Source organism: Larus michahellis, chromosome 13 (genome assembly GCF_964199755.1).
Source record: "Larus michahellis chromosome 13, bLarMic1.1, whole genome shotgun sequence".
NCBI classification, from domain to species: Eukaryota; Metazoa; Chordata; class Aves; order Charadriiformes; family Laridae; genus Larus; species Larus michahellis.
Genome location: NC_133908.1, coordinates 6415624 through 6427953, shown reverse-complemented (window position 1 = coordinate 6427953; position 12330 = coordinate 6415624). Strand labels below are relative to the sequence as shown.

The following is a 12330-nucleotide window of genomic DNA, read 5'->3' as shown; positions in this document are numbered from 1 at the left end:
TGGTGACACGTGCAAATGTCTGCAGGAGGGAAAAAACCTACCATGATTTTCCAAAGGCTGAGCCTGTTTGAGAATACTTGCTGCTGGTGGTATCCTCTCTTGGTGGTATGTTCATCCCCCTACAAGCATTTTAATTGCCTGTTCCAAGACAGAAACAATAAAACAAATGTCTATACTTTAAAAACTCTGGGAGTCCGTGAACAATCTGCCATTCATGTGGTGAACCACTGAGAGCAAAGAACAATGCATATCATTAAAAATTTTGTGACAGCCCCATGTCCTGTTGTAATTGTGGATATCTGATATTTGAATCTTCTCTTTTCCTTTTGGAGGCTTTCTGATATGCTGGTTTCTTGTCACATGGAGTTTTTTGGCCTTGGAATTAGAAGGGATTTTTAGTATTTGAAGGAATGAGAGAGAAAGATGGATCCTAAATGGCATCTTACTTGGAGACAATGACTCCTAGAAATCAGGCAGTGGTGGGCTTGCACCCGGGGTTTGCAAGGTGGCTGAATACCCCCACTGCCTTCATTTCAGTGACAAACTTGGGATCATCTCTCCTATTTACAGGATTATGTCTTTCTCAAAATTTACCCTGGAATCTAGCAGTTTTCCTGGGTTATTTCTGCTGCTGCTTTCCTGGATTTGAAGGGACCGTCTGTATTACCACTTACCACCGCAAGCAGCCACCCTCTGCCCGCCTGCCGTGCCCCATCCCCTCTCCATCCCCCCTCTCCGGCTGGGTCTCTCTCTTCACAGTCTCTCTTCTAGAAATCTTCCAGCCCTGTTGCTGGCTGGGTTGTACACACCGCTCCTGCCAGCATTGTCTTCATTAGCAGCAGTGAGGGCCAAGCAATTCCCCCAGCAAAAAATGAGCAATTCCAGCAGTTTTCATTAGGATTGTCTAGAACCACAGAAAACCAAAAAACGGCATTATACAGGGCCAATTTTCACAACAGTGCTGTGCCTTAAACAAGATGACCTTTTAATCTATCTGGTTCATAACTGTTTGCTGTTAATGAGCACGTAACGCTCACTGGACAATAGCTCAGCTTCTGAGAAACCCCTCATCTGTACATTAGACACCTCTGCTCTGTAGATTAGACTGTCCCTGTGAGCCAGCCTGCTGGGGTCACTTTTATCAACCTCGGAGCTCAAAGTCCTGATTGCAGAAGCTAGTTTGGTAATTATATATAGGGTAACAAAATAAACCTCTCTGACTTGTCTTTTAATTTCTTGTAGTGCTGGTTGTTCTGAGAGATCACTGTTCTTCTGTTCTTAACCCGTCCTGTCGAGACAGGCATGGAGGTGTCTGTTGTGGTGACCAAAACAGACTTCTCACTGGCAGTAAGGACTTATTTTATCCTTCTGTTGGTGAGATGCGATTTTTTTGCTCTCCCAGTCTCTAATACATGGATATGTATTATGATATATATGCAGCGATGCACATGGTTAAAAGCAAGAGCCCCGAAAGCCAGACGATGCAATTGGGGTAAAATAGAGAAAAGCCAAAGCCCATCCTGGGGCTGGAACGGCTGGAAGGACCAGATGCCCACGGCCTTGCTGCGGGGACGGCGCAAGGCTCCAGCTGCCCCCCCCGCCCCGCGCCGGGCGGCTCCGGGGGCGGAGCGGGGGCCGGGCCGGGCCGGGCCGCGCCGGGCAGGCGGAGGGGGAGGCGGTGCGGGGGTGCTCCGAGCCGCGGAGCCATGCCGTTCGTGGAGCTGGAAACCAACCTGCCGGCCGGGCGGCTGCCGTCGGGGCTGGCCCAGGAGCTGTGCGCCGCCGCCGCCGACATCTTGGGCAAACCGGCGGAGGTGAGCGGGGGAGGCCGGGGGCGGCCGGGCCGCGGCCGGGGCGGCGGGGACTGACGGTGCCTGTGCCGGCAGAGGGTGAACGTGACGGTGCGGAGCGGGCTGCCCATGGTGGTGTCGGGCTCGGCCGAGCCCTGCGCCCAGCTGCTCGTCTCCTCCATCGGCGTGGTGGGCTCGGCGGAGCAGAACCAGCGGCACAGCGCCCGCTTCTTCGACTTCCTCACGGCCCAGCTGGGCCTCGGCACCGAGCGGTGAGTGCGGGACCCGACCGGGGGGCGAGTGCGGGCCCGGAGCGGGGGCTCTGCCCTCGGGCAAGGACAGCGTGGCTGCCCTGGGGCAGGGAAGGGGGAGAGCACTTCTGCTGTCAGGGTTATGTGGTGTGTGACTACATGACACACAGCAAACTAAAGCACAGAGAGGTGTTCAAAGTGATGGTGACATAGTTTTCCAGGCCCTCCATGAGATTCAGGTCTAATAAATGTCCAAGACTAGATTGCAAACATTGAGTGCTGAATCACAGACGCACAGTTAGGTACAGATAAAACCGTGGACTGGTTGGCACTCGCTGTACAGTCTGGGAAACACTGTTCTCTAAAGATGAGTGGTTCCAGTTGGTGTAACTGGTGGAAAACCCAGTGGGAATTGGTAGAGCGTCACAGTGTGGTCGCCATGCCAAATGCTGGAAGAAGGCTGTTCCTGAAGGTAAGCCATGCCCCTCTCTGCCCCATTTTCCCGTCTCCCCCAGGGAGCATGTCCCTGCCTCTTGGGTCCCTGCTGTCAGGGTAAATACCCAACAAGATTCTGAGCTGCTTGGGTGCTTCAGAAATGGACAAGTGTCCCATATAAACAGTGTTGAAATTCAGTCTGCTTTTCAGTTTGTGTGGATGAAGTCTGGCACCTGTTTGTATGCAGCTTATCTTTGCTTCTGTCAAATTAATACTGTGGAGTGTGAGCCAGCGAGAGCTTAGCGCAGATTTTCTACCTTGTTGCAAACTGGGCAGGGATAATATTTAATAGTAAAATAATAACATTTCCCATCCACTTTATTTGTGCTCTTATACCCCAAAAGGATTGTCATCCGCTTTTACCCACTGGAGCCCTGGCAGATTGGCAAGAACAGAACAGTCATGACGTTCCTGTGATCCCTCAAGCAGCCGGTTGGAACAAAGCAATGATGAAGACAACCCAGAGATGACCAGCTCCATCTACTTGTTTCCTCTTATGATCAAATCTGTGTAGCTCTGCACCTTCACTTGTATGATTCACTTTTGTCTTTGCATCCCGTGCGTACAATGCTCAAGAGTGGGGCAATCAGCTGTACCTGCACTGATTTTACTAAAACAGTTCAGTATCTTTGTCTCAAGCCTGTCTTGTAGCCCGTAGGCTCTCCCGGTGCCTGTGGCTAAGCCACTGCAGTCTAGTGATGGCCATATGTGAGCCTAGAAAAATCTCTTTTGTAGCAGCAAAAAGTTGAATGCCAGAATACATTTGGCTTTATTGAGCAACAGCGAAGTTCTTGGGTTCATCCAGATTTCCTCATACTTTGCAAGGCAGAAAGATCCTTCCTTCTGTTTCCCTGTGGCAGCAGAAGGGCCCCAGCCTGGCTAAGAAGAACTGGGAGTAAAATTCTTCTCTTTTCAAACTCCCCAAAAGCCTTTTCTGGAAAGAGAGGTGATTATTGGGAGGGGAGTTTATGCTTTTATATCATAGTTTATTTAAGGGTCATGTCAGATTTTGTGCTCTGTGCTCTACCATTGCTACCCTTGGTGGCTGCTCCTGCAAAGTGTTATTTGTCCGCAAGATCTTCACGGCTGAATGTTTCTGTGCAGATGACAGCGTGTAGAGGAGGGAGTCGCTTGTGAAGAATTGTACTGTGCCACAGGAAAATATTTTGAAGGTTCTGCCACTACCAGCTTTAATTCTTGTCATTCACTCAGTTGTTCAAAATACCTTTACTCCCCCTGCTGTTACAGGGAGTTTTGGGGTGATACAGCATCTCACTGTGTGCTGTGGATGGTGTTTTCTGCTCACTGTCCCAGCAGGGAAGTGTTTTATTTTTTTAGGCCCCATATGCTCCCTCACTTTATAACTGGAATACACATGGCATTTTATTTGAACTGACGCATGGTACTTTTTATGTATAATGTTATCTTTGCCTTCCACTGATAATGAAAACATTATCAGTTTCCTTTCCACTTTGTGACTTGGTCAGTTCGCAGACGGAGCTCAGAGGATCTGCGAGCATGCCCTTGGGACATGGAGGTCCATGGGAATGCAAGGCTGAAGGATGCTTCTGCACTCCTCTGTCATTCTGAGTTTTTGTCATTGGAGTTTATTTATGACTTGAGGTCTCAAGATAGTTGAAAATATTCCTTCTACTTAGCATTTGAAGTTGGTTGTTCCCTATGCATAATAAACATCATCTGTCTTTGCAGACTCTGTCAGGACTATAATACCAAACACAAATTTGTGTATCAGGCTAGGGATGCTACACGTTATCTGATTAATAAAATTTATTAAAGCCTCTTTTGATAAGTGTCAGTTTATTGGCTTATAGTGTTGGGGTTTTTTGACTCTCAGTGCTTGGAGACAAGTATCATGGCTGCCCAGGTCCCTGCGCTATCTCAGGAGGTCTCTTCCACTAAAAGTTTTTGAAACTTGAGTAACAAACAGGTAAGTGAACTGAGTCTTGAGACACACGTGTAATCAGGAGTACTCTGTTCCAGGGAAGAGGGTGGACAGCTCTGGCTTTGCAAGAGGGCTTGACCAACTTGAAGGCAAATACTCTGAAATGCAAAAAATAATATCGCTTTAATTCTGATCTGCAGATGGCTCATTTCCTGGAGGTCCTTCTACCTCGTGAAGGAACAAGCACAAACTCTTGCCAAAGCCTTTGCTTCCTTTAGAGAAACCCTGCTCTGCCCTGTGCCCCAGCTCTCCTTTTTCGGGCTGTGTTGGCCACTGCTAGGCACTGCCGCAGACTCCGTGCCGTCCCCTCACCCTCGGCTGCTCCCCGTGTGGGCTCTTGCTTGGGAGCAACTTTCAGCAGAGCTGAGCAGGAAGAGATAAGGAAGGAGAAGGAGAGCTTGGAAAAGAGTATCCCATACAAAGATGTCTGAATAAAATGGGTTGTCAGCATGACTTTCCCACTCATTTCCCTGTTTTGTCTGCATTCTGGTGTTATCTGACAAAACATCCTAGAACAGTGCAAAATGACAGTGAAAGTGCTGGGTCAAGGACCATCTTGAGAATTCTATGGTTCGTGGACTTTGAGGTTTTGTAAGAGCAGTTAAAATATTAATCAAAGAATCATTTTGTTATGAATTGTTTGTGCCTCGGTCTGAGCCAACTGATCCTTTTTTGCTGCTGGGGTCTGTCAGCACAGAATGGGAATCTGAGAGTCCTACGAGCTTGCGGCTGGCTGTTTTCCTTCATAAACTGCTGATGCTGAATATACTTTTAATGTTCATGTCAATCGGAAGAGACGGCCTATTTTTCCTCCACTGAGCTAATGTTAGAATAGGTTTGTGCAATATGTAAAGGCTCAAGAAATATAACCTGCAAAGGGGCTATGGAGGCCCTTGAAACCCACCCTAGGGCACGCGCACACAAACCAACAGAAGTGGGAAACATTTTCTCACACCTCTGTTGCTTATGTTTCCTAGTTGGAGAAAATCAGATACACCCCCCTTATCTAGGGCTCAGCAATAATAATATAAAATCCCTTTCCTTTGAACGCTATGTGCAGATTGTCCCTCTTTCATGGGATGGAGGCTGCTTGATGTCTGGATTTAGTATTTTCCAACTACAGTAGATCTTATTACTGTTGTACTGACTCTGTAACTTCCCAGGCTTAACCTCCTAAGGTTAACTAATATTTCTGCTCACAGAAATGACCTCTGTTGTTTGAGAACTCTGTATAGGCATATTTGCAAATTCAAAGGTAACGACCCGATTTTGAACACTCTGTAACCATTTCCTAGCTTCAAACCTTTGAACTGCAGACAATCTTTCTGTGTATTTACAGAAGCGAGGCGCCGAGGAGGCTGAAGGGCAATACTGACAGAAAAGTATTACAGAATCGCCATAGCTTTGGAAGTTAATTCTCCAAGCACAACAGTGTGCTGCTGCTGTTCATGGCAACCCTGTTCTTGTTGTCATGATGGAAAGAGTGATAAGACAAGAGGAAATGGCCTCAAGTTGCACCAAGGGAGGTTTAGACTGGATATTGGGAACAAATTTTCCCTGAAAGGGTTGTCAAGCATTGGAACAGGCTGCCCAGGGAAGTGGTGGAGTTGCCATCCCTGGAGGTATTTAAAAGATGGGTAGACGTGGTGCTGAGGGACATGGTTTAGCGATGGTCTTGTCAGTGTTAGGTGGATGGTTGGAGTAGATGATCTGAAAGGTCCCTTCCAACCTAGACGATTCTATGATTCTATGATTATTTTCTCCCAGAAATGGGATGCCGGAGTTCATATATTCAGGACAAAGAGGACTGTTCTTCATAGTGCTAAACGCAGATTCAGCAAAATGCTGAAGCACAAGCTTAACTTCATCAGTGTGATGTGTCCTGTTGTAACAAAGGGTGTCTTTAAACATGTGGGTCTATCCTACAGACAGGGCAAGGCCGGAGCATGCCCTCGGAGGTCAGTCTCTGCTCAGTCTCTCCTGACTCAGTGCGGGCACCAGGAGGGCTCACATCGATCTGCAGATGGCACACCTTTTCTTCAAGAGTCGCTGCCATATGATCACCTTACATTTAACTAAAATGATTCCCAGCAGAAGCTGTCACTGTTTTGCTTGGATCACTGCCTCACACCGTCCTGCCACCACCAGGCAGGGATGCCTCCCCTAACGGCCAGGGGCATAAAAGCACGTTCCCATCTAAAGCACCACAGCAAGTTTGAGGGAAAACCATTAACTTTGGGATGATTTCCAGGCCCATTAAAAAGCGAATCTGCAATTTATTTAAGCCATTGCACGCGCGCGCACACACCCCTCACAGAGGCCTCAACTCTCGCCCGCCCCTCCCCACCTCCCTGTCTCCAGCGTTCCCATTGGCTGTCTAAGGGGCGGCTCCTGGGCCAATGAGCGGCCCCTTTATTGGCGCGCAGGGCTCCGGGGGTCGGGGGCGTTGCCGTGGAGACCGCCGGTGAGGCCGCCTCTCCGGGGAGCCGCCGCTCGCCTGAGGGAGCCGCTCCGGGAGCAGCGCCGGCATCCCGGGGGCGGCCCTGCGAGGTGAGTTTCCCGTCCGCCCCCGGCCCCGTAGCGGGGCCTGAGGGGCTGCCGGGGCTTTGACCCTGCCCTTGTCGCGGCCCGTCGGCGAGGGCTGCCAGAGCCCGGCCCCAGGCGGCGGAGCCTCGCCTGCTCCCCTCCGCCGAGCCACGGGCAGAGGCGAACGTGGGCTCCCATCCCTCTTCCGCCTCCTCCCGGCTCTTTGTGCCACCCTTCGGGGGGGGGGAGCTTGGGAAGCAACGTGAGGGGCGTCCCCGCTCCTCCTCGCGCAAAGTTACCGTGTTTCAGGAAAAACGGCTTTTGCAAAAATGCGGCGGAGGTGATCTTTGCAATGTTAAAAGCAAAAACCCAAAACAAAAGAAAAAAAGAGGGTTTGTTTGGGTTTTTTTGTTGGTTTTTTGTTTGTTTGTGTGTTTGTTTTTTAAACAAATGTGTATTTGCAGTGTATGGATCCCAAGTACTGCAACAAAAGCCAGGAAAGTCTAGGTCACTCCCTTTGTTTCTTATTTTGCAGTTGAGACTCACAAAAGCTGTGGGAACAAGAGCTGATATTTGAAGTTTTCCTTAAGTTTTGAACTACTAAGATAAAAGAAGATAAGATTTGAAGGCAAAAGGCTTTACGGAGGTATTGTTGCCTTTTGAGGATGTGCTCGCCTGTCATAGACCCAGACTTCAGCTGAGATACTCCTGTAACTGAAAAAATTCAAACAAGTTTGTAATACTTTATATTAAAGACTAATTTTATTTTTTTCCCTACCTAATTGGTGGAGCTGTGTTCCTCTGAAAGAGCTTGTAGTGACATACTTAATTCCTAGATGTTATGACACTATTGTAACTCAGTCCACAGTTAGATTTGCAACCAGTTACAATGCCTGGTTTAAAAATAAATGAAACGACCCCCCACCTGCCCGACACACCGATTTCAAAGCTCTGTGGAGGCAATATGCTTGCCCTGTTTTTCAAAAGCATTATACTGTTCTGTTAGGCTATGCTGTCTCTGCTTGTGAGCAGCAGAGAGGAGAGCTGCCAAATATTTGTTACAAGCTTTCTGTATAAATAAAAAGTAGAATTAAAATTGTTTCCCCACCTCTTCTGTAGTTGCAGTTTTGCTGGTAGTCTAACCACAGAAGTAAACTCTTGACTGTAGTCTCTATCCTGTTGACTTCCTCTGCCATCTTGAACAAGATTATGTGGATTCAGCAAAAGACTTGAGCATATTTCTGAATATAGGTGCATTTGTAAGTAAACTTAAAAAGACTCAATTTAAATATGTAATTGCTTTGGGATCATACAGTCTTATTTATTTAGATGTCTCAAACGTCTGCATTTGCTGTCAAAACCTGGGGCGTTCAATATTTCTGAAAGAGATAACCATTAATCTCTGTGCATATATTTTCTTCCTATGCAAAGTAGACAAGGAATCCTTGTCTTGAAAGAGATTTGAGGTTTTAATAATGTTTATTTAGTGACTTAAAGAGAAAAATGCTTTATTGCTGTGCAGTTTTCAGTCTGATTTAGCTGCAAGTGAGTAAAGTAAGTGGTGCATGTGTAGGCAAAGCATCATTGCTGAATGAATGAAATTCCTGTCAAAGCATTATTTTCTCTGCATGCACAACTAATCATGATGATGTATAAATTAATTCAGCTTGTAGTTCAGAACTCCCACTGCTTCCTGCTGTGGTTAATTCTGGACTTACTCTTCTATTAACGTGGTTTCCAATATTAAAGACTGTTTTTAGCCTGTCTTGCATGTGTCATCTTTTTGTTTGAGTTGATGGGAAGGTTTTATCACATAGCAGTGAAGCTTTTCTAAAAACTCAGCTCAGAACTCTTTCATATTTTTTGCCTTCACTAACATAATGTCTCAAACAGTTAATAGAATATAAATTATGGGTTTAGTTATGAGGAAAAATGACTTACAGATTATAAATGTGTATTTTCTGCTTTAAACTTTTTGTCAGTGATAAAAAGACTGGAAATATTAGTATCCTTCCATCAGAATGAAGAAATACCAGTTAGTAAAAGTTCAGTTTCTTTTGTTTGCGTAAATCTAATAGATCTAAGTGCATATGCAGTAGCTATAACTTGGTTTGTCATTAGAGGTGGTCTGTAGAAGTTGGCCAACGTACTCAGAAAAGACAACTGTATTATAAATGCTGATTCTATTCTAGCCCAGGTAGCAGTAATGAAAACACTTTTAATCAGTGGATTTTCCAGGTGCAGACAGCATTTTGAGCAATGGGTTGACTGGCCACTATGGCCTGCTGCAAAGTCAGTCTGACACGGATAACTTTCCCTTTTTTTTTTTTTTTTTTCTTTCCTGTTCTGTAAATATTTGTAGGTGCTGTGGTTCCTAGAGGTGAGAGAGCACTCTGGTTTGTGCTATAGTTAAAAGGTGCAGGAAAACTTCCATAATTTTTTTAAAGTAATTGAAGATAAACTCATGAGTTATAGTGATTCATGCTCATAAAATGTCAGTGTTCAAGAAGCTTTTTTCATTTTAGCTTTTGTCATTAAAGGGGTTCATGTTAAAGGGGTTCATGTTGTAGTGTTGTTAATATAATGTATGTTTACTAAATATTATATGGTACCTGAGTAACCTTATAGCTATAATTAAATTGCCAATACTTTCACGCTCCCTTCACCCCCAGGACTAGCATTTTGAAAGCCATCCTGAAGTAATGAATGTCCTTAACTTTGTATTTTATTTTCTGTTAAAATTCACTTTAATGTTATTGTTCCTGTGTGGTAGGGCAATTTATCTTTTTGTGTGGGGTGTTGGTGACACAGGACAGTTAATTAGTTATTGATTAAAGTATTCCCAGTCTGTCTTTTACTTGTGAATGCTTTCTTTATGGACAGAATAAATATGCTAATCCTGTTTGCTTTCCAGACCTGTTTGTGTTAGGCCCTTCCTCCTAATCCTGGAGAAAGACAGTGTGAATAGCTGTGAACATGGTAAGGGCTTATTGGGATGTTTTTTGAGATGCTTTGGTAAAATAAAACTGAAAATTTTCTCTTTCCCCAGGACTCAGAATAAATTGACGTAATGAGAACATTGCTTTTGGAGTGATTGTAGTTACTGGTATATTTAAGAATTGGAAAAAAATCACTGTAATGCACATGTCTGTTCTAGGGAAGCCGTTGCTTGCAAGACACTTGAAATTTTGTTTGTTTTAGCTGATTTCAGGGGGGAAATTGTTTTGATATTTTATTATTTTCAATTAGCAATGACTAAATTTGTTACAGTTCTTGTAACTTTACTTAGAGATCTCTCAGTATTTTCCATTCACCAAGTAAATTTAAAAGAAAAAAAAAAAGAGAAAAATCCAGTTTGCAAAGTGAAACTGGGACACAAGTAGATGTAACATTTCTTGTTGCATCTTGACTGCCATTCTAGATTCGAATCGCAGCACTGAATGCAAGTTCCACAATTGAGGATGACTACGAAGGTACCTTCAAAAGTCATAAGACACAGACAAAGGAAGCACAAGTAAGTAAAACCACAACTTTCTTAATGAAGTTTTGTCTTGATGGGAGTTTTGTCCTCTCTTGTTGCAGAGATTGTTCAACCATAATTTTTTGTTTTTAAGAAAGTTGTGTTACTATCTTATCTCTTGAACCCTCCTTTAGCAAGCTAAAACTTCACTCAAATGAGTTAGCTTTCCTGACCAAATATAATCTTCTGCCATACAGTCTGTATGTGAATTGCTATATAGCAGAAAGTATTAAAAGTGTGAAAACACTGATATTCATAATAAATATTAGTATATTGCAATAAGTATATGTAATAAAGTTGCCCTACAAAATAGGTTCTAATTTTTTTTAACTGCAGGAAGCAGAAGCTTTTGCTTTGTACCACAAAGCCTTGGACCTTCAGAAACATGACCGATTTGAAGAGTCTGCTAAAGCTTATCATGAGCTGCTTGAGATTCGTCTTCTGCGAGAGGTCAGTGACCTATACGGAATTAAACTCTAGAAACTATTTTTATTATATTTTGTATTATTTAATTTCTTACTGGCTAATTAGAAATGTCAGTGTTATCAATTGGCAAGTTGTTTGCTGTTCTTTTTACTTGTCTAACTCCTAATGCTTGTATTGCATTTATTTTATGATTTGTAGGCAGTTCTTTCTGGTGATGAGAAAGAAGGGCTGAAACATCCAGGCTTGATGTTAAAATATTCCACCTATAAAAACCTAGCACAACTGGCAGCACAAAGGGATGACTTAGAGACAGCCATGGAGTTTTATTTGGAGGTACAGTACAGCTGATATAAAAGACTGTAGCCTCAATATTTGCAAAAACTTGCCAAAATATAGATGTACACCTTTCAGTATCTGTCATTTGAATGTATATCTGAATTCTGTGTACTACCTGGTGTTACATGTGATATAACTGGGCCACCATTCAGTCAAACTAAAGCAGTGCCAATCCCTGTAGACAAGTGTATATGTGTGTCTGAAATATGAATAATGTTGTTTGTTATGCTTTCTAGGCTGTAATGCTAGACTCTACTGATGTCAACCTATGGTATAAAATTGGTCGCGTGGCAATAAAACTAATCCGCCTACCTTTGGCTCGTCATGCTTTTGAAGAAGGTCTCAGGTGTAATCCTGATCACTGGCCTTGTTTAGATAACCTTATCACAATCTTGTACACACTCAGTGACTACACAAGTAAGTACAGTACACCAAAAAAAATTCTCAAGGTATGTGTAATTTTACATATCGGTAAAAAATTGTAATGATGCAGTCATATAGGAGAAAGTGTACCTTATGTAAGCAGTACTTTAGGGTATGATAAAGACTTTTACTTCATGGTAGGGTTTTTTTTTTTATTTCATTATAAGGTATGAAGGTCTGTATCAATTCTGGTTACCCTACAAATAAATGTCTGTGGTCTCTTAAATCAGACCCTCTGCAAAGTTTCCCTGTAGACTGTTCTCTTGCCTTTCAGTGTATGTTGATTTTTTTCTTTCTAGTCATTTCCAGCTACATAGTTCCAGGACTTGAGTATAAAACTACAGTCCAATTCATAGCCTAGTATGATCAATTGTAGTTAGAACAGTTGATACAGCTGACCCTAAGATTTTACATTTGAGTAATATGCTGTGGATAAACTGATTCAAAGGAAGTTTAGGAGAGAAGTTGCAAGATGTCAGAAGTGTTGAATCTGATCCTTTAGCTTTGTACTGCTGGAATGGTCCTGATTTTCTGTACCTAATTGCCCACGCGAGCGAAACCCTGGTGGAATACATTGCTTGTTACACTAATAGAATCTGC

At 44.0% G+C, this 12330-nt stretch overlaps 2 protein-coding genes across 7 annotated transcripts in view; both read left to right on the top strand.

The window, feature by feature from the left end:
• The first annotated feature begins 1637 nt into the window (after window positions 1–1637).
• Window positions 1638–4337, top strand: LOC141750850 (D-dopachrome decarboxylase). The gene is made up of 3 exons (XM_074606698.1): window positions 1638–1814; window positions 1887–2062; window positions 2881–4337. Exons 1-3 carry the CDS (start codon window positions 1707–1709, stop codon window positions 2951–2953), a joined length of 357 nt encoding a protein of 118 aa, XP_074462799.1. The 5' UTR covers window positions 1638–1706; the 3' UTR covers window positions 2954–4337.
• Window positions 4338–6908: 2571 nt separating this feature from the next.
• Window positions 6909–12330, top strand: part of CABIN1 (calcineurin binding protein 1) — a 121294-nt gene continuing 115872 nt past the window's right edge. For 5 of the 6 annotated variants that reach the window (XM_074607102.1, XM_074607099.1, XM_074607100.1 and 2 more), the window contains exons 1-8: window positions 6909–7049; window positions 7561–7671; window positions 8145–8284; window positions 9940–10004; window positions 10447–10539; window positions 10882–10995; window positions 11170–11304; window positions 11544–11724. In XM_074607102.1, the coding sequence (XP_074463203.1) occupies window positions 10002–10004; window positions 10447–10539; window positions 10882–10995; window positions 11170–11304; window positions 11544–11724 (526 nt within the window). In that variant the 5' untranslated portion in view covers window positions 6909–7049; window positions 7561–7671; window positions 8145–8284; window positions 9940–10001. The remainder of the gene's footprint in view (window positions 7050–7560; window positions 7672–8144; window positions 8285–9939; window positions 10005–10446; window positions 10540–10881; window positions 10996–11169; window positions 11305–11543; window positions 11725–12330) is intronic. The other variant, XM_074607098.1, reaches the window with a different exon arrangement.

Excerpts from the sequence above, each read along its gene's own strand:
- LOC141750850 (XM_074606698.1), top strand. The coding sequence starts at position 1,707 with ATGCCGTTCGTGGAGCTGGAAACCAACCTGCCGGCCGGGCGGCTGCCG. Across the intron at positions 1,815-1,886 it reads TCTTGGGCAAACCGGCGGAG|AGGGTGAACGTGACGGTGCG; the intron begins GTGAGCGGGGGA and ends CTGTGCCGGCAG. Across the intron at positions 2,063-2,880 it reads CTGGGCCTCGGCACCGAGCG|GATTGTCATCCGCTTTTACC; the intron begins GTGAGTGCGGGA and ends ATACCCCAAAAG.